We start from the raw sequence: 20,417 nt of genomic DNA, 5'->3' as shown, positions 1-20,417 counted from the left end.
TGTCATACACAACATAAGTTACTACCGGGCTAGTGTACCGCCCTGACGATTTCGCTGTTCCTCTCCATTCCTCACTCATCACCCCTCTTCTTTCCCTCCGACGGGACACGCTATTTGATTTAGAAATTCACAACATCCCTAAACATGAACGGAGCTGGCTCTATCGAGTCGCAGTGGCTGGCTCAACTGGCCGCCATGCGCCAGGCCATCGCAGACCTGAACCTCACGAAAAACCCCGCCAACGATCAGCTCGCGTACGGCAGCGACCTTGACCTCGATCTCGACGAGAATTCCTCGTCTGCCGGAACAGTTGACGATGTCTGGGATCTAATCAGCTCCGACGACGAGTCCACCAGCGGACTAGACGAAATCGACGATCTACCCTCCCCTCCTCCCTCTTCCGAGCTGTACGATCAAACATGGCTGCAGCAGAGATGCCAATTACTCGCCTACCAACAACCCGGGATGGATGCGAACGACACGACACAACAACTCATTGCTGCGCTAGCTACGGATAGTGGCGACGATGAGCTGCAGATGTCGCTGGCTGAGATCGTGGGGTTTGACGATCTGGATTTTGTAATCGAGTTGATCACGCACCGGAAGGAGATACTCGGGAGCCTGGACGCTGGACCGAGGAAGACACAGGCGCAGACAGACGGATTGGCGGCGGGGACATTGCAGACAAGGGCTGAGAGGGAGCAGGCTCTCCGACACCAGGATTACCAGCATAAGAACGCGGCTTTGCTGCCGGAACAGGCTCGACAGGAACCGAAATACCCGCATGTTTTCAAATCGCATGACTCCAGGAATGTGCTTGCCTTAAATGGGAAGAGTTACGGGCTGCCGCTAGGGAGTAGGCAGGTTGACGAACCGAAGTATACCGAGGTCGAAGTTCCAGCTTCGAAAGTTGGCACACTTGGACAACAGCAGAAGCTGGTTCCGATTTCGTCTTTGGATGGCCTTTGTCAAGGTACCTTCAAGGGGTATAAGACGTTGAACAGAATGCAGAGCTTACTGTATGATGTTGCCTACAAGACGAGTGAGAACATGCTCATTTGCGCACCCACTGGTGCGGGTAAGACGGACGCTGCTATGCTTACGATTTTGAATGCTGTTGGAAAGAATACGGTTCCCAATCCGGTGGAAGAGCCCGATGCAACTGAGTTCTCGGTTCTAGTGGACGACTTCAAGATTGTCTATGTGGCTCCCATGAAAGCCCTCGCAGCAGAAGTCACTGAAAAGCTCGGAAAACGTCTTGCGTGGCTCGGAATAAAAGTTCGTGAGCTGACTGGTGACATGCAGTTGACGAAGCGGGAGATCATGGAAACCCAGATCATCGTAACCACCCCTGAAAAATGGGACGTGGTGACCCGCAAGAGCACAGGAGACACAGAGCTTGTGCAAAAGGTCCGCTTGTTGATTATTGATGAGGTTCATATGCTTCACGATGAGCGTGGTGCGGTCATCGAGTCATTGGTGGCTCGTACTCAGAGGCAGGTCGAAAGCACCCAATCGCTTATTCGCATCGTCGGTCTGTCAGCAACACTTCCAAACTATGTCGATGTTGCCGATTTCCTCAAGGTCAACAAGATGGCGGGACTTTTCTTTTTTGATTCGTCTTTCCGACCAGTACCTCTCGAACAGCATTTTATTGGCGTCAAAGGGAAGCCGGGCTCTAAACAATCTCGCGAGAATATCGATACTGTTGCTTTTGAGAAGGTCCGGGACATGCTTGAACGAGGCCATCAGGTCATGGTGTTCGTGCACTCGCGCAAAGACACAGTGTTGACAGCTCGGATGATGAAGCAAATGGCTGTCCAAGATGGATGCGAGGCGCTCTTCAGCTGCCACGAACACGAAAACTATTCTAACGCTCTTCGGGATATGAAGCATGCGCGCGCTCGCGAACTTCGTGACTTATTTTCTAGTGGATTCGGTACCCATCATGCTGGAATGAGCCGAAGTGACCGAAACCTCATGGAGCGTATGTTCTCGGAGGGGCTCATCAAGGTCCTCTGTTGTACAGCTACCCTTGCTTGGGGTGTTAACCTCCCGGCAGCGGCAGTCGTTATCAAGGGAACTCAACTGTACAATCCCCAGGAGGGTAAATTCGTCGACCTTGGTATATTGGATGTCATGCAGATTTTTGGTCGTGCTGGTCGTCCCCAGTTCCAGGATACAGGTATTGGATTCATCTGTACAACTCATGACAAGCTGAACCATTATCTCTCTGCGGTTACTTCGCAGCAGCCGATTGAATCTCGCTTTTCTGGCCGACTTGTGGACAACTTGAATGCCGAAATCTCGCTCGGAACAGTCACGTCCATTCCGGAAGCAGTGCAATGGCTGGGATATTCCTATCTATTTGTTCGCATGAAACGGGAGCCTCGAAACTATGGTATCGACTATGCTGAAATGATAGACGACCCTATGCTGGTCCAGAGGCGTCGCCAGCTAATCATCCAGGCAGCCCTCGTCCTGCAAAAGAGTCAGATGATCATCTACAACGAGAAAACGGAAGAACTCCGAGCTAAAGATGTTGGGCGGATTGCAAGTCAATACTACGTCCTGCAGACAAGTATTGAGATTTTCAACGAGCTGATGCGGCCCCGATCTGGCGAGGCGGACGTTTTGCGAATGATTAGTATGAGTGGTGAATTCGACAACATCCAATCTCGCGATAGTGAGTCGAAAGAGCTCACTAGACTTCGCGAGGAAGCAGTCCAGACTGAAGTGGAAGGTGGAAATGATTCTGCACATGCCAAGACTAACATTCTACTCCAGTCCTACATTTCCCGTGCTAGACTTGAGGATTTTGCGTTGGTCTCCGACACGGGATATGTCGCCCAGAACGCGGCACGTATCTGTCGCGCTTTGTTCATGATTGCCTTGAACCGGCACTGGGGATATCAATGTCAGGTACTCCTTTCCATGTGCAAGTCCATCGAAAAGCAGATGTGGCCTTTCGATCACCCTTTCCGTCAATTCGACCTGCCGCAGCCAATTTTGAGGAACCTGGATGAGAGATTACCGTCATCATCGGTCGAATCAATGAGGGACATGGAAACCGCAGAACTTGGCGAACTTGTCCACAACACTAAGATGGGAAAGACACTGGGAAAGCTGTTGGATAATTTCCCGACTCTTAGTGTTGAGGCCGAGATTGCACCACTGAATCGCGATGTTTTGCGAGTTCGCTTAAACCTCTATCCCGAATTCACTTGGAATGATCGACACCATGGCGCATCCGAGTCTTACTGGGTTTGGGTTGAGAACTCAGAGACATCGGAGATCTATCACCACGAATATTTCATTCTGAGCAGGAAGAAGCTCTATGATGAACACGAACTGAACTTTACCATTCCACTTTCGGATCCCCTGCCCAGCCAAATATATGTTCGAGCCATATCTGATCGTTGGCTGGGAGCGGAGACGGTTACCCCAATATCATTCCAGCACCTGATTCGCCCGGACACCGAGAGTGTCTATACGGACCTTCTGGATCTACAGCCTCTCCCTGTATCTGCTTTGAATAACCCAATTCTTGAAGAACTTTACGGACAGCGCTTTCAGTACTTCAACCCAATGCAGACCCAGCTCTTCCACGTTCTTTATCATACGCCAGCAAACGTGCTACTTGGATCACCAACAGGTAGTGGAAAGACGGTTGCTGCGGAGTTGGCCATGTGGTGGGCTTTCAGAGAGCGGCCTGGATCCAAGGTGGTATACATTGCACCTATGAAAGCGCTTGTTCGCGAGCGTGTTATGGACTGGGGAAAGCGAGTCACGGCGCCCATGGGATTGAAACTGGTTGAATTGACTGGTGACAACACACCTGACACACGGACAATCCGTGACGCAGATATTATCATCACCACTCCAGAAAAGTGGGACGGTATCTCGCGTAGCTGGCAAACCAGAGATTATGTTCGGAAGGTGAGCCTAGTTATCATCGACGAGATTCACCTGCTTGGCGGTGACCGTGGACCTATTCTCGAGATCATCGTGTCACGTATGAACTATATCGCTTCGCGGTCGAAAGGCTCAGTTCGACTAATGGGTATGTCGACGGCTTGCGCAAATGCATCGGATCTTGCCAACTGGTTAGGAGTCAAGGAAGGACTGTACAATTTCCGGCACTCCGTGCGGCCTGTTCCTCTAGAGATTTTCATTGACGGATTCCCGGAACAACGTGGATTCTGTCCGCTCATGCAGTCGATGAATCGGCCAACCTTCCTTGCCATCAAGAACCACTCACCCGAGAAGCCTGTGATTGTATTTGTCGCTTCTCGTAGACAGACTCGCTTGACCGCCAAGGACTTGATCAATTTCTGTGGAATGGAGGATAACCCGCGTCGCTTTGTTCGTATGTCAGAGGATGATCTACAGCTGAACCTCGAACGGGTCAAGGATGAGGCTTTGCGTGAGGCGCTGTCCTTTGGTATCGGTCTTCACCATGCCGGTTTGGTAGAGTCTGACCGACAATTGGCGGAAGAACTCTTCGCGAATAACAAGATTCAGATCCTTGTAGCCACTAGCACTCTCGCTTGGGGTGTTAACCTTCCTGCACATCTTGTTGTCGTCAAAGGAACCCAATTCTTTGACGCGAAAATTGAAGGATACAGGGATATGGACCTGACGGATGTTTTGCAAATGTTGGGTCGTGCTGGGCGCCCTCAGTTCGATTCATCTGGTATTGCGCGTATCTTCACGCAAGACTCGAAGAAAGCATTCTATAAACACTTCCTGCATACTGGCTTCCCTGTTGAGTCGACACTGCACAAGGTTTTGGATAACCACTTGGGCGCCGAAGTATCTGCTGGGACCATGACCACTAAGCAAGACGCCCTGGACTATCTTACTTGGACGTTCTTCTTCCGACGTTTGCATAAGAACCCATCGTACTATGGCCTTGAGATTTCAGCAGACCAGCACAACTCCCTTGAAGCACAGTCGTTAGCACAGGATTTCATGATTGACCTTGTCGATAAGTCACTCGGCGAGTTATCGGAGTCCAGCTGTATCATTTTCGACTCGGCTACCGGCGAGGTCGATGCAACTCCATTCGGAAAAATCATGAGTTACTACTACCTTGCACACAAAACAATTCGTTACCTGCTCTCCCACGCAAAGCCTGCGCCAACCTTCCATGATGTGCTCAGCTGGATGTGCTCCGCTACTGAGTTCGACGAACTCCCTGTTCGTCACAACGAAGACCTCATCAACGCCGAACTCTCGCGCAATCTGCCCCTCTCCGTCGAACCGATGGGCGACCTCCCGATGTGGGATCCTCATGTCAAGGCCTTCCTTCTCCTCCAAGCTTATATGTCGCGCATTGATCTTCCCATCTCTGATTATGTCGGAGACCAAACTTCCGTCCTCGACCAGAGTATCCGTATTATCCAGGCTTCAATTGACGCAATGGCCGAACTAGGCTACACAGCTGCGTGCCGCACATTCATAAACCTGCTGCAGTGCATTAAATCCGCGCGATGGCCAGAGGACCACCCCCTCTCTATCCTCCCAGGCATCGAACCATCCACCAACACCACCGAAAAAATCCAATCACTCCCCACCTCTCTAACAGCCCTAACCTCCCTTCCACATGGCGCAATCTCCTCTCTTCCCGGGAAGGTGCACCTCCCAGGCCCGACACAAGCCCAATTTACAAAAGCGACCACCCAGCTCCCCCGCCTCGCAGTCGCGATTCCCCAAACCTCCGAACGGGGAATAACTGTCACCCTAACACGCAAAAACAACCCCACAAACCCAGACTTCAGGATTTACGCGCCGCGATTCCCGAAGCCCCAAACAGAGGGATTCTTCTTACTCGTTTGCGCAGCCAAATCAGATGGCCTGGATGGGGATCTTGTGGGTCTCAAGCGCGTTTCATGGCCCATGGGAAATAACAACAGCGCAACCCGGGACAGCGGCAAAGGAAACTGGAAGGGCCCGAACAAGAACAATGGCAAGGGCCGAGGACACGGTCCCGTTACGACAAACTCCACAGTGAAGTTCCCCAAGGGCCTCCCTGTCCCCGCAGCTGTCAATGTGCGGGTGATTAGTGACTCTTATCCGGGAATGGAGTGGGTTGTTTCCGGTGTTGAGGTTCTTGGTGGGATTGGTGGTAGTGGTAAAGGCACGGAGGTTGAGAGCCAGAGACAGGTTGTTTCCGAGTCGAGTGTTCCGGCGAAAGAGTGATACCTCGAATGGAACTAGGTGTTCAGCGAACTGTCTCAATCTTTTGTGGTCTCGTTTGATGAGACAGTATCATATAGAATAGAAAGATCATATTTGATTGATAGAATAGAAAAAACACACTGTCTTGAGTATCCAGCCTCGAAGCAAGAAGACATCTCCCGTTAAAAAAGATGTATGTACTGAAAATAAAGATATAAGGACGTTCAACAGATGCCCGCTCTACGTACGCCCTGCGCTTTGAACTGAGAAACGAGAAAAAAAAAAAGAAATATGCAATGGGTATGGACGCAACACCTTAGAGCCAACCAAACAAACAACCAGAAAACAACAAAGTAAGTCCCTGTTCATGCCGTCTCAATACGCACGTCCTGCGAAAGGCCCGGCCTATGGCCGTATTGCGGATTCGTAACCGTCGGCGTTTTGGCCTGCCTCGCGACGAGTCTCTCGTTGCTAGAGTTCCACTGATTGGCCCTCGGCTTAACCGGGACAATAACCTGCTTTTTGCCCTTTGACACGGAGACGGAGCGCGCAACGGAGACTTCAATCGTTGGAATTGATACATTTTCACGTCGGGATGTTGTCCGTGGTGGGGGAAAGAGGGCGGTCTCGTTGGCTGAGGGTGATACGACGGGGCGAGAGGAGACTAATGGCGACAAGATCGGGGAGGATTTGGCTGTGCCGATTGAGCCGGTGGTGCTATTTGAGTCCGAGCGGAGTTCTCGTGTGTTGACAGTGAGTTCCTTTGGGTTGTCGGAGGTTGCTTTGCGGTTGATGATATCCCAGTTTGGTTCTTTCATACCGGCGTAGGTGCGGACTGGTTCGACTTTGTGGATGAGCAATGGTTCATCGTCGGACCCGATTGAGGTCGCAGAGAGAAACGATGTGACGGAGGCCTGCGGCCGGTGGGATGCTTGCGTTTGAGATCGGTTGTCTGGTGTGAGTGTGCGTTGGTTCTTTTCGTCTGATAGCCTTTTGTGAGGTGCGTCTTCCGGAGACGTCTGAGGTCTGCGTAAATAATTTGGAGCTTGGGGTAGGTTCTGGGTCCCTAGAACTTTCGAAGCTTTACTAGATGGCATTGTCGGGAACAGGGTAAAATTGGGGGATCTTGAGGGTGCTGGGGAGGTGGCTCGTCGTTGCGGCGGGCCCAGCGGGGGAGGTGACTAGGGAGCATGAGAAGAGGTGCATGGTTGAATATCGAATAGGAACAGGACACTCACCCCTCTACCAGGAATGGTCACATTGTCTAGTGTCTTGCTTCGTCTATCCAACAGCGAGGGCCGATTGTTGTTTAGAAGACCACCAAACATCACGCTGTACCTTTCCATTTCTACTTGCGGGATTTCAACCTGGAGAAACGACCCAGGAACTTTCGGCTTGGAGGAGTCTTGCTTGTGAGCTAAAGCTTCATTTTCCGAAACAAGACACGGCCATACTTCTGTATTCTCAATAGGCCCAGTCTTGGTACCAGGCCTCCGCCGAGACTTGTAGTCTACCGAATGAGTAGAACCCTGCTGCGGATTGTCGTTCGGAGCGCGAACCTGGTAAAATGGTTTAGTGGTGTTTGCGTTCGAAGCAAGGGCGTTCTTTGCTTTGAACAGGCCCCCAATCTTCCTCCATTTGCTCGACTTCCGCTGTAACGCCGAAGGAGGACTCTCATCGTCCGGAGGTGTCGGTGGTGGGAGTCGTTGTTTTTGAGATGGCATGTTACGTGGTTCCAACAACCGCGGGCTTCCTAGGGCAATGCCAATCATCGCCTCATCCACTCCAAGGGGCGTATCCGACGTACGCAATGGTTCATTTGGAGGTGCAGTAAGGTGGAAATCGAAGCCGGAGGGAGGAGCATTCGTGGCTCTGCTTATATCGCGTCCCTGTGATGTGTTGGAGTATTGCGCGCCTTTGACGGGCTGGTGGATTGGGCGGCTGTAACTGACGCCGCGGTCAATGTCCCGCAGGTCACTTCTCGGCAGTGCATCTGTATATCTCAACCGCGGCTGGGAAATACCCTGCGTCTGTGGCGGCGAGCGTGGTTTCCCTAACATCCCTCGGGCCATGTTTCGCTAGACTTGTTCCGTCAAATTGGGCAAAGTTCGATTAAAAGAATTGACTATGTATGAAGCAAAATTGCTGAAAAAAAAAGGAAAGTAATGACTATATAAGGAATGGACAGTCTTCCAGAAGACCAGGGTGCGAACTGAAGTGTCGAAAAAGATGAAGCAAACCCCGTCTACGAAAAGGAGGGAAACAGCGGCTCATGATATTAAAAGGGCCATAACGCACAACCCCTCCGTGTCAGGGATCTAGTGGGCCTTGCAAAGTCTCACATCTCAGATCCCAAGTGAGACAGCCAGCGGTTGGTTAGCGCAGGGTCACGAAGGACTGGCCAACAGGAGTGATAGAGATAGATTGTCGCTGCCGCCCAAGCCAGGTCAGCATGTCGGTCTGAATTAAGGGGACCGACCAGTCATAGTTGATCTGTTGACAGCCGCTTGTGCGGCTAATATTAAGGCATAAGAGGAAGCACAGTGGTTGCGTGGAATTGAAATTATCATCATGGGCGAGAAACCAAGCAGATGCTTCCTTGGTGGGTGCGCTAATCTCAAGCAGTCGGCGTGAGAGGATTTGGTCAATCATTGGTTTCAGAGTAAGCTGAAACTGGGCCCGCCCGACCAATGGAGGTTGCGAACTTGGAGCATCGGAGATTGATATCCCAAACAAGTTGAGATGCACGAGCACAGATTCGCCTGTTCACCGTCTGATTTTCGAATTATTTTGAAGTGATGTTCGCCAGCGGTGGGCCGCCGAGACGGGTCTTCACAAAGATCTGGTGGTGTTCTGGAGTCTGGACCGTCAATCCCATGCTTATCGCCCATCGCCCCCTCGTGAATCAATCGTCGGCCATGATCCGACAAAAGGCTCGTGCAAGTTGCAACAATACTTTCGAGCCTGCAGAAACAGCGGTGAACTCGGTGGGTATTTTTGGGTGCCCTTACAGAGACAGCGTTTGGACGAGCGAGCACCTAAGGGGTAGGCCAAACTAAGGAGAAGAGAAGAGCTCAATGCCTTCTACCCTGACGAATGGGCATGCGAGATACATCGGAAGCGGTAGTCACGACGACAGCCCGAGGAATCAAGTTGAGTCGCAGCTCGCGAGTCGGTGCTGCGATGCAGGAACAGCCACGGGTCCTCGAAAGGGATAAGAATGATCTCCACCTGTCAAGGGCAACACGTGCCGTCCCGTGTCTACAGGACACACAGTAGCTATCCAAGGAATATATGCTGTATTGATGTTGAACATTGAGCTACCCAGGTATCTACAATACAAGAAGGAGCCCTGGAACGAGCTGGGCTGGCGTCCATAATGAAGTTTACTTGAAGCACAAGTTCATCCTTAATGAGGTTCTGCCGTGAAACTAATTGCTTCAGAAGAAGTTCACTGTGAAAGGCCCTGGACGGGATCCGTATTATACTGGGGATATTCCCTGGTGTTATGAGCTGCGATCGGAGCATGACTTGGGACATTTGGTTGGTGTACTACTGTTTGCAGAGCCTCCTGCAGAGCATATTGGGATCATTCGTGTGGTAACCTCGGGATCCAATGACAATAATACTAATGTAAAGACCGTGATATGCAGGCAGCAACAGCTGGTAACAATACCCGGATACGTCCAAAAATAAAACAAGTAGGCAGAACAGAAACCGAACCCGTTCCTGGGCAGAGGGCAAGACGCCATATCTGATGCCGGATGGATGAAGAATGACGGGAGAGATGCAGCGAACATGAAAAGAAATGGCGGGGCAGGCAGCTCTGCCTCAGGCCGCGAGCCAGCACAACCCCACCCCACCTTACCTGACCTTCTTTCTGCTTTCTGCTGCCCACCGACATCTCTCTTCTTCTCTCTCCCCCGACGAATAATAACTTCAACGGCCTTGTCGCTGGACGATCTTCCTTTGTTCCCCTGAATCCTCCTACTGTCTCTACTCAACCCGCTCGCCGTCACCTCCCAGGCGCATCCTCAACAGTTCCCCCTTTCCCACTTCCCCGCTACTTGTTTATCCAACCGTTACCATGGGTGCACACTCTGCTATCTGGCAAGGTAAGCCCTGCACTATTGTTGTATGTTCTTTATTGAACTGGCTGTAGCTAACTTGTATCTGCTGTCCAGGATATGTCGATTCCAGGTACCGTGCCTCCGTCATTACCCCGCCTCAACCAATATTGGAGCCCCCGCGACCTCCGCATTGATTCTGACATTCGCAGTTTGATGGGATCCGGCCAATTTGACAAAGCCGCCATCCTCAGCCCTGACTTCTCTGGCGTCGAGGCTTCATCCGCTGGCTTCTCGGTACTCTTGACCCTGTCCACCGCTCATTCGGTCTCCCTCCGGTCGGCCGAATATTCTCCGGGAAACCCGTTGCTAACGACGAATACAGATCACCCCCCAAGAAATCCAGGGAATTGGATCTGCTTTTGGTGACAGCAGCTACGCCATGCAGCACGGCTTCACAATTGGTGGAGAGAAGTTCCTCGCCATCAAGGCTGATGACCGTAGTCTTTATGGCAAGAAGGTACGTCTCGCGTTCCATTTAACTTAGTCCTGGGGCAATCATTCACAGTGCACAAATACTGATGAATTTCAACTTCTAGGGCAAGGAGGGCGCTGTCATTGTCCGGACTGCCTCCTGCATTATGGTCGGCCACCACACCGAGGCCGTCCAGACCACCAACGCCGCTACTGCCATTGAGGGCGTTGCTGACTACATCAACGGTGCCAAATAAGCGTTGCGCTGTTGCATGTGGGCTAGTCATGGGATCAGACAGACAATATGTTTGCCTAATGTAAATCACGATGGTGGTGCTTTCTTACGTCTTCTACTCTCTTCTATCTTCAGCATCTTGCAAACCCGTAAATATGTGCAATATGTACTCTTCTAGTACAGAATGAATCCTGATGGATATTGATCACTGTGGATGCTCTAACCTCTGTTATGAGTTTCTAGTGGTAGAACCACACTAATCAGCATCATGACCAATACTGTCTGAGCGTTTTGGCTTCTATGGAGTTTCTTCACTCGCATTTGCTTTTATGCACTCTGTACGTTCGTTCAGCTTGTCTAGCATTCATTCCTATCTCATGATATTAGGCAGTGCACTGAGACCTCATATCCCAGCATACCGCAGTCATTATAGTGTATCTAATAGTACGTAATCGTAGTAATATAGACATTATTGAAAGACCCTTTTCGCCTTCCAAATCTAGTTAGTAGCAGACAGACCGCCAGTGACATTGTTAGGCAAGCACCATGCCCAAACACAGTTTTGACATGGCCCTTCTCAACCCAATGGGCCTGAAATAAATCCTGGAACCTGGCCGCCTCATACACAAAAGAAAATTGCATAGTTACTAGGCATACTAAACCGGCAACTCAGCATTCCTCCTCCCACCCGCGAGGGTCTCCAAAACTCGCTGGATGAAGGGTCCAACAACAGGGATATTCCCAGCGAACTGGCCAATCGTGACCAAAAAGTCGCCAAAAAGAATGAAGAGGCCGTAAAGCTCAATCAGAAACCCGGTTAGGGGCCACCGGAATAGGATCAGAATGATGCCGAGGGCGAATCCGGCAGTGCCTTTGAGCTTTTGGCGGCGCGAGAAGAACGCGAGGGTTTTTTCAAATCCGATTATTAGCGTTAGGCCGATCAGGAAGAGGATCTGGTTTGCGAAAAGTTTTGTTAGATGTATGGAGGGATGGTAGGGTTTATGCGAGGAATTGGGTTGGACGTACGTTTCCCATGGCGAGTCTAAAGAGGCGGGATTAGTGAATATGCACATAATGGAATTGAGGGCGCCGAGTATACGTACAATGATCGATCGAAGAACATGAGCACTCCGCCGAATAAGAATAGGCCTCCTATAACGGCGCAACTGTTAGTGGTCCGAGGAGATTATATAGCACGGCGCACTGCAACCGCGGCGGTTCTTAAGAGACTGAGGGGATGGTCAAACGTACCACCGGAGCAGAATATGACCCCAATTTCTGGTCAGTAGAGTCAGTCATTAGCATGAAAGCGTTCAAACGACGGCGTTGGGGAGCCGCATGAAGAAACCCGGGTGGTAGCCACTCTTACTTTGGTTATCTGTCATCCACACGGACGGCATCTTGGCGGTTGTTCAAGGATATTAGGTGAACGAAGATTATACGACGCGGGGCGCGAATTCGGAAAGGTTGTAGGTGCGCGATGACCGCAAGACGGTTCAAGCAGGGAGCGGCGAGTCCTGAATTTTGTTTGTGGAAGGTTAGCAATCCGCGCTGATAAGGAGCGGGTATTGGGGGGGGGTGATCATGGCTAGACTACCACATACTTGGAGAGTACAGCGGGTACTTGGTCGCCAGTTGGGGTCGGGATAGTACTATGCCACCGTCGACGGAGGTCTGGCAGAGGGTTTTGGCCAGATTTTCGAGGCTCTTGATCAACAATCACTGCGATTGCGACGAAGCGTCCAAAAGTTCTGCCATGTTTGTATCTTGGCATTCAGGAGCTAATGTGTACCAGGAAGGCGGTCTGTCCTTCTTCAATGCCGCACAACATTCCAACTCGGGCGGAAAACCTCTTCAACGCTCTTCAATCAATCTCCGCTTCGCGTCCGGACACGCATTTACGCACCATTGAATATTTGCTTCTACGATTGCATAATGGAGCAATCCACTGCAAGCAATTTACATCCCAAGGATACGACATGAAGGGTTCTCATAATGGTGAAATTCAATTTCGGAATTGCGGCATCAAGAAGCCAAGCTAGATACAACCCCAATGAACCATGAACTGCGTTATGGGTTGGCCGGTTTCGGAATTGCCATCGAAATCCCGTTTCAATACGAGGGGTCGACTCTTCTTCCTTCCCCAATCCCAAGGCTGGTTGTCCAGCCTATACGCCGCGGCAACAGCATCTTCGGATGCTGTAACTGATGTTCCGTTCATGGAGCGTCGGTATGAGTCGAGTGCTTCGAGCACAAGGCGAAGATCAAATCGTATAATATACAAGATCACAAATAAGCCGGAGCGCTTTCTTGAGCCTGTCTCGAAAGGGGCATGGTGGGTGGAAGAGCTTGACTTGGTTGGTCGTACATATATCCTCGTGTCGGAGAAAGTAGCTTCTAGGATCCATGAATGTTAGCTAGACCATAATGACAGTTCAATGGGAGATCTCACCTTGCCTCTGATGTCTATTTTAATCGTACGAACGTTGCTTGATGTAGAGTTTGTCGCCCTTATTTCAGAACAACGTGTGCAGCCCTAAGCTCCAGGTAATTCTCAGGCACGCCTTGCCCAAGTGTCCTAACAACGCCGAAAACCTCCTTATCATGATACCTCAGCCGGGTCTTTGGGTCTGTGTAGGCAGCCGGCAGTCCAGTAATGTCACAATATGGTCGTTGCTGCGACGCGTGAAGCGAAGGAGCAGATTCAATGTTTGTGTAGGTTACGGTGGGACCGGAGGAGAACGCAGCGCGTGCATTCTTCTCTAGAACAAGTGTTTGGAGGCTCTGTGCGGCCTGAGCGATGTTTGCTCCGCGCTGGACGCCCTCGGCAGGGGTCTGGCTCCCATCTGTGGTGGCGGAAGCTCCAGGGGTAGTCGCGCCGGAGTTTGCCTGGGTGGCCATTGAGGAAGCCTCCCTTCTAGAGCTGTCGGAGAGAAGCTGCTTGACGTTCTTGTTTCGTCGCTGAGAAGGTTTCCAGGTCTGGCTTCGGAAGGGACGCGGAACGGCCGCTATGTCGAGCGAGTCCAGGAGTCGCTGATGAGCTTCGCTTTCGGCGGGGGTGGGAGGAGCCATCCTGAGAGGATTGATAGTCGTTGAGCACGAAAGCGATGGATATGGCGAAGTTAATGCGATTCAACTGTAGGTGCAGGAGTTGGGAGATTCCAGGTATCTTGGCGCGGGGAGCGAGGGATATGATGATAGAGAGGTCGCAATTCGATTCGATGATATGCGGGCAGAATGTATATGCGGAACCGTTTTGGAAGAATGACAAGGTCCTTCCAGTGAATGGCTTTGAATCGGGCAGTCTGCTCGATGGCCGGGCCTGACCCAAATGCTCTAAGCCGACACAGGTCATGTGACCGTTCCGCATTATCAATTACAACAACAAACATCCGCCTCCATCAACAACAACCCAGCGATTACCACGCAAAAAATGGTAAGCATGGCGATGTAAACTTTTTCAGTTTATTCCTGCTGTATACTAATACCGGAGGAATACAGGAAAGCCCACACGAGCATCAGCAAGCTCTTCTTTTATCTCGGATTATCAACAACGTCGTATGTTCCCCACGTTAGTTCTGGTTTGCAGATTGCACTGACAGCCACTTAGGAAAAGCTGAACGAGGCTGTCATGGTCATGAATAAAAGCCTGCAGGTATGCTTATCTGATAACACACCGCTATCTCTGTCCCTAACACTATTCTTAGGAGGTCAACATCCAGAACATGAATGTCGAGCTTGTCGCGCAAATGTTCAAGAACTATCAATCAAACGTGCTATTCCACTTGGAGGGTATGTTTTCCATCTCGTTGAGGTATCCAGCGACCTAATTAATACCAATAGCCACGGAAAACTTGAAGGACCCATCATGAGATATACTCTAGTCGACGCCTTTGATGATAATGCAGCAACCATAGATACCAATGAACTTGTTTTTGTAGCCATCAAGAAGACGGTTAAATGCAAATTTTCCTGTCCCGTAATTTGTAGAAAAATACCGTGGATTTCTTTGTGTTCGGCTCTATAGCTGCATTGTCGGGATAGTGACACGAGTCTTGGCAATACAATGCCGGCGGTGGCCACTGGCCCAGACTTTCCACCGCGCCGGAGCTGGGGATTTCATCCGCCATCCCATTATCACCGCAAACCACCTCCCCCTCCTGACCGACTTATATATCGATCGCACAACCCTCTCTCATCGAAAATATAGAACCACCTTACTCCGCTGCCGCACGCGACGGGCAGCGATGCGGTGATCGCTCTCGCTCGAAAGCTCCTACTAAAAGATCCCCGTTTGACCAACGTCTCGCACCATGGCCATTACATCGGTGCAGTCGATTCTGCCTGCTCGGTCCTCAATCAATTCAACGGAGAAGGGCGCCGTCAAGCCGCCTCCCAAGATCTTTGACGTCCACGAGCGTCCTTTCAAGGGCTACCAGCCCCCGCAGACTGAGGGCTACGAACAGAGCAAATCCAAGCCCGATACGAGCGCTATCGTCATTGACAATGGTCAGTAGAATCTGATCAATAGCACACCCATCTATAGTTAATAACTAATCGTTATCATTCTCTAGGCTCTCACCTCGTAAAAGCCGGCTGGTCGTTCGACAAGAGCCCCCGATTCGTAATACCCCCTGTGATGAGCCGATACCGGGACCGAAAACTGAACAAGGCCTGCCAATTCATCGGACATGATGCCTACATCGATGCGACTACGCGCGGCCAGCTCCGTTACGCGTTCGATCCTGGAACCAGTGTGGTGGGCAACTGGGACGTAACGGAGGGCGTGTTGGACTACCTGTTCATCAAACTTGGTATCGACGGGGCCAATGGAGGTGTTGACAGGCCCATTGTCATGACGGAGCCCATTGCGAACCCGAATTACCCAAGGAGGAGTAAGAGCAATCCCATGCCATAACCAGGTTTGCAAAGCCGACACTGATGTTTATAGTGATGAATGAGATCCTGTTCGAATGCTACTCCGCCCCGTCGGTCGCGTACGGAATCGATTCGCTGTTCTCCTACAGGTATAATCGCGGAACGGATGGTCTGGTTGTTTCTTCGTCGCATACCTCCACGCACGTTATCCCAGTCCTCAATTCGAAGGCAATGCTTTCCAACTGTTCGCGTTTGAATTTTGGCGGGATGCACGCTTCGGAATACCTCCTAAAACTTATGCGACTGAAATACCCGACATTTCCTGGGAAGATGACGGATAATCAGATGGAAGATCTTGTGCATAACCACTGCTACGTTTCCAAAGACTACGACCAGGAACTGAGTGGGTACTTGGACTGGACGGGCCTGGAAGATCGAGACCATGTCATTCAATACCCTTTCACGGAGCATATCGTACCGGAGAAGACAGAGGAGGAGCTTGCACGTATTGCGGAGAGGAAAAAGGAGAGCGGCCGACGGTTACAAGAGCAGGCCGCTAAGATGAGACTGGAGAAGTTGATGAAGAAGGAGCAGGAACTAGAATACTACAAGGACCTGCAGCGTGGTCTCCAATCAGAAACAAAGAAGGAGAAAGTTCGAATCTTGGATGCCGAGGATCTAAAGGATGAGGCGCATCTGGACCGGCTGATCCGGGATCTCGAGCGTGCTATCAAGAGGTCAAGGAACAAGGATCTCGGCAATGAGGAGACTGAAGAGGCGCAGGAGGAGACCACATTCCCACTGCTAGAAGTCCCCGATGAGGAATTAGATGAGGCTGGTCTAAAGGAGAAGCGCCATCAACGTCTGATGAAGTCCAACGTGGACGCCAGACAACGAGCAAAGGAAGAGAAAGAGCGGGAACAAGCCCGCAGGGACGAGGAAATCCGGCTTGACCGGGAAAAGCGTGAGAATAACTTCGAAAGCTGGATCTCTGAACGGAGAGTGCAGCGCCAGGTAAGTTGATTTCGTCATTCTACAGAACTCAAGCTAACAAATTACCAGAACCTTCTTCAAAGAATCAAGGAACGGGACCGCTTGAAGGCTGATCTTGGCAACCGCAAGTCATTAGCCAGTCAGATGCGCATGAAGACCCTCGCCAACCTCGCAGCGGACGGCCCGAAGAAGCGACGAAGGGGAGGAGATGATGACGATTTCGGAGCCAACGACGAAGACTGGGGTGTCTACCGAACGGTGGCCACGGGAGAGGCAAGCGACGATGAAGAGGAGGAAGACTTCGGCGGAATGCTCGACAACGTCGAGAAAGAGCTGCTGGAATACGACCCGGAGTTCACGGAAAACCACACGCTCGCAGCCCAGTCTGACTGGACGAAGAGCTTAATCCATGTGTTCCTGCGCGGCCCGTGGGCTTTCGACCCAGAGAGCCAACGCGAGGCCCACCAAATACATCTGAACGTCGAACGAATTCGAGTACCGGAAGTGGTTTTCAAGCCGTCAATTGCCGGAATAGACCAGGCGGGCTTGGTCGAGATCGCTGCGGATATTGTAAACCAACGATACCCGAACCCGGAGGAGCAGTCGAAATTGCTACGCGATGTGTTCCTTACCGGTGGCAATACCCTCTTCCAGAACTTTGATGAACGATTCCAGAACGACTTCCGAGCTTTCCTTCCTCTCGATGCTCAGCTGGGCGTACGTCGTGCGACGGATCCTATTCTTGACGCCTGGAAGGGAGCAGCGCAATGGGCTTCTGGATCGGCGCTGGCCAAGTCATCCATTTCACGCGAGGAGTACCTGGAAAAGGGCAGCGAATATCTCAAGGTAAGTTACTGTTCTCCACTTGCTACTACTGAACCTTCTAACTTGATGCACAGGAACACGATTTGGGCAACGTTACTTCGTGGTGAGGGCTAAGGAAGCACAGGGCGTAGCTTGGAGTCGGGAGTCAGGCAGTCAAGTTGTGTTGATTAATTAGACGCGGCATATTTTTACTTTGTTATCCTTGCATCCTGCTGAGACATCTACCTAAAATAACTATATTATTCTGTTTCCGACCCCAGAGGTTCGCTGGATTTGAGTTCTGACAGCAGCTGAGGAATGAAGGGATGTACAAACTTTGTTCCTATTCCTAGATCTACTATAGCAGTGAAGTCTTTCTTCCAAGCGATCACTGCATGCACAGAGGTCCTAGATGTCATGGTTCTTTTGTGTCTCATCTTGATCTATCCTTGCCTTTGCGCGGCAAGCAAGGAGACTGCGTTTCCATAGTCCAGGAGCCAAAGCAGGTATTTCATCTTCATCTTTCTATCCCCTTTCCTCTTAGTCCAACTCTGTCGCTGTCGAGCAGGTGACGGACGACGTCACGGGTCTGGACTGGTGGATCTTCAGCCTTGTGGGCCGCCCTCCTCCTCTCTTGGTAGTCTTTCCTCTTTCAACTCTCTTCCACGGCTCACTCCCGTTCATTTCTCAAAAATGCCCTCCAGAGCTCTCCGTGCGAGGAGCGGTGGGTGGCGATCCGGCCTGGACTGCTGTACGACTGATGTGATGATGATCGGAGGGCGAACTCCAATCGCCGCCAGTTGCGTGGTTTCGGCTCGGCTCAGTCGGATCTCGAATCCCCCCATCTGGGCACCGGGGTGCCATCTCGTTGTTATATTATTACCATATCGTTATCTAAACAATGCCGTTATATACCGGCCGTTGAGGGGATGGACCCATGGCTCCGCGCATTCCGGAAGTCATGCGATCCGCATAATGGCTTGGTCTCCATAATAGCCCATTGTCTTCTGCAGAACCTCCATGACAACAAAACTGTAGCCCTGCATGCCCCTCTTTGAAGATCCCCCATGTCACACAACCACGCCACCCACTGGTCCGTCGGTGCTTGACCCTGCTCACGATAGGCCAATTAGTTTTCCTTGTTCCGGCTCCTACGGCCGCTGTTGGTCCATCCGCACCCCTTGGCATTTATCTCGACCGTTCTATCCGGTCTCCATCATCTATCATGACGCAGACATGGGATGGAATGCCATGGAAATAGCCCTGTCTCCGTCCGGAACAACCGCTGTAGTACCTCATTCCAGCTTTAGCTCCGAGCTAACGCTCGAAAGTTGAAAGGGATGTCGAGTTCTGGATGATGGCAGGTCTATCCCGACGTGGGTCTCCTGCAGCTGTCGGCACGGTCAAAGCATCCTGACGCAAATCCTGCCTAGATAGCTGTTCCGTGGGATGACCGAGACTGGACGAGTCTGATGCAATGATATTTGTCTAATGCACCCTGAGATATAAAGCTTTGTGCTGCCCAGTCCCAGAAGGTTGTTTTGCTTTCACCCATCCCTCTCATCTATATTGAGCGCAACTTAGCCCGAGAACTATAACTCTCTTTTTAACCCAATTTATTTCAAATACCGTCAACATGGCATCGCGCCAGGCTCTTGCTCGACCGGCATTGCTCATCGTCCGTGCTATACAATGGGTGAGCACGGTTATCGTACTGGGAATTACTTCCTACTTCATCCACAGGGGCCCTCGTGGCGGGCATATAATCTACCAGGAAGTCATTGTACGTGCTAAAAAGCTTTCCATCTCCCCGTAAGCCTAATACTAACCTAATGCAGGCTGCCCTTTCGATCGTCTTCTTCCTACCGGCCTTCATCTCGCCCTTCATGCCTAACATGCTCAGCCGATTCGTTTTCCTCATAGACGTGATCTTCTCCTACCTGTATGCCCTGTGCCCCCCGGAGCCCTACCCTAGAATCTCGAAAACGTGCTAACAATGCCAAGCTGGCTGACTTCCTTCATCTTCGCTGCCCAAGACTACAACAAAAACAACTGTTTCCTCAATTCACCCCCTTTCGTTAGTTGCGGACGCAAGAGAGCCAATGAAGCATTCATCTTCCTCGCCTTGTACGTCATTCTATCCCACCTTCCACTATTCAATCCCAATTCATAATCCCCAACCTAACATCCATTAGTATTTTCACATTCTTCGGCCTTCTCCTCGAGCTTTGGTCCCTGTGGTCCTACCGTCGCGAGAACACCAACCCAATTGCGGAGAAGCATGCCCATGGCGCTGCCACTGCTCCTCATAACGGCCACGACGGCCCTACCACCGCCGTCCCTTAAAACAATAAGGGAAAAAAGGCATACCGCTGACCGTGAGCAAGCTGGGGTGAGGATTTCACGCCATGCCAGTGATGAGCTATTGCTCCTCTCGGTAACTATACCGTACCGTGCTGACGTGATGGACAACGACGACTAATGTTTTTTTTTTTGCTTATTGGATACCTATATATATCGCCGGTTCAGGGCAGTGCATTTATCTACTCGCTTCTCTGTCCCGTTCACAATAGCTGTAATGTTGTTTTTGATGGATAGTAATGGTAGTGGGGTGTTTGATTGTCTGGTCATGGACTTTGTATTTGTTCTTTTGATTTTCGCTGAATCTTTGAAGATAGTGAGGCTTTGATGGCTTTCAATGTTTTGATATACCAATTATCGTCTAATAGTGTTTGTAATCGAATGGCAATATATTTGATGTGGTTCTTCTGTGTTGATATAAG

At 50.9% G+C, this 20,417-nt stretch overlaps 9 protein-coding genes across 9 annotated transcripts; 6 read left to right on the top strand and 3 right to left on the bottom strand.

Annotated features, from left to right (window-relative positions):
- Positions 1–144: 144 nt before the first annotated feature.
- On the top strand, positions 145–6,204 carry APUU_80838A (RNA helicase SLH1; the record flags this gene model as incomplete). Its single annotated transcript, XM_041697163.1, has 1 exon — positions 145–6,204. One exon carries the CDS (start codon positions 145–147, stop codon positions 6,202–6,204), a length of 6,060 nt encoding a protein of 2,019 aa, XP_041562721.1.
- A 344-nt stretch (positions 6,205–6,548) lies between these two features.
- Positions 6,549–8,255, bottom strand: APUU_80837S (uncharacterized protein; the record flags this gene model as incomplete). Its single annotated transcript, XM_041697162.1, has 2 exons — positions 6,549–7,364; positions 7,422–8,255. 2 exons carry the CDS (start codon positions 8,253–8,255, stop codon positions 6,549–6,551), a joined length of 1,650 nt encoding a protein of 549 aa, XP_041562720.1.
- A 2,015-nt stretch (positions 8,256–10,270) lies between these two features.
- On the top strand, positions 10,271–10,981 carry pfy1 (profilin; the record flags this gene model as incomplete). Its single annotated transcript, XM_041697161.1, has 5 exons — positions 10,271–10,298; positions 10,368–10,383; positions 10,463–10,547; positions 10,636–10,770; positions 10,850–10,981. 5 exons carry the CDS (start codon positions 10,271–10,273, stop codon positions 10,979–10,981), a joined length of 396 nt encoding a protein of 131 aa, XP_041562719.1.
- A 634-nt stretch (positions 10,982–11,615) lies between these two features.
- Positions 11,616–12,359, bottom strand: GOT1 (Got1 family protein; the record flags this gene model as incomplete). The annotated part of the gene is made up of 5 exons (XM_041697160.1): positions 11,616–11,912; positions 11,986–12,001; positions 12,063–12,111; positions 12,211–12,237; positions 12,329–12,359. 5 exons carry the CDS (start codon positions 12,357–12,359, stop codon positions 11,616–11,618), a joined length of 420 nt encoding a protein of 139 aa, XP_041562718.1.
- Positions 12,360–13,019: 660 nt separating this feature from the next.
- On the top strand, positions 13,020–13,376 carry APUU_80834A (uncharacterized protein; the record flags this gene model as incomplete). The annotated part of the gene is made up of 1 exon (XM_041697159.1): positions 13,020–13,376. One exon carries the CDS (start codon positions 13,020–13,022, stop codon positions 13,374–13,376), a length of 357 nt encoding a protein of 118 aa, XP_041562717.1.
- A 94-nt stretch (positions 13,377–13,470) lies between these two features.
- Positions 13,471–14,031, bottom strand: APUU_80833S (uncharacterized protein; the record flags this gene model as incomplete). The annotated part of the gene is made up of 1 exon (XM_041697158.1): positions 13,471–14,031. The coding sequence occupies one exon, from the start codon at positions 14,029–14,031 to the stop codon at positions 13,471–13,473; it is 561 nt and encodes a 186-aa protein (XP_041562716.1).
- Positions 14,032–14,392: 361 nt separating this feature from the next.
- On the top strand, positions 14,393–14,831 carry DAD4 (DASH complex subunit DAD4; the record flags this gene model as incomplete). Its single annotated transcript, XM_041697156.1, has 5 exons — positions 14,393–14,395; positions 14,461–14,517; positions 14,570–14,614; positions 14,667–14,751; positions 14,803–14,831. The coding sequence occupies 5 exons, from the start codon at positions 14,393–14,395 to the stop codon at positions 14,829–14,831; spliced, it is 219 nt and encodes a 72-aa protein (XP_041562715.1).
- Positions 14,832–15,272: 441 nt separating this feature from the next.
- On the top strand, positions 15,273–17,762 carry ARP5 (actin-related protein ARP5; the record flags this gene model as incomplete). Its single annotated transcript, XM_041697155.1, has 5 exons — positions 15,273–15,468; positions 15,534–15,854; positions 15,911–16,851; positions 16,900–17,676; positions 17,730–17,762. The coding sequence occupies 5 exons, from the start codon at positions 15,273–15,275 to the stop codon at positions 17,760–17,762; spliced, it is 2,268 nt and encodes a 755-aa protein (XP_041562714.1).
- Positions 17,763–19,270: 1,508 nt separating this feature from the next.
- APUU_80830A (uncharacterized protein) lies at positions 19,271–19,980 on the top strand (the record flags this gene model as incomplete). The annotated part of the gene is made up of 4 exons (XM_041697154.1): positions 19,271–19,417; positions 19,473–19,576; positions 19,639–19,761; positions 19,830–19,980. The coding sequence occupies 4 exons, from the start codon at positions 19,271–19,273 to the stop codon at positions 19,978–19,980; spliced, it is 525 nt and encodes a 174-aa protein (XP_041562713.1).
- Positions 19,981–20,417: the final 437 nt, after the last annotated feature.

This window comes from Aspergillus puulaauensis, chromosome 8 (assembly GCF_016861865.1).
Source record: "Aspergillus puulaauensis MK2 DNA, chromosome 8, nearly complete sequence".
Taxonomy (NCBI): Eukaryota; Fungi; Ascomycota; class Eurotiomycetes; order Eurotiales; family Aspergillaceae; genus Aspergillus; species Aspergillus puulaauensis.
Note: the sequence above shows the minus strand (reverse complement) of the source record. Positions and strands in the feature narration are given on the sequence as shown.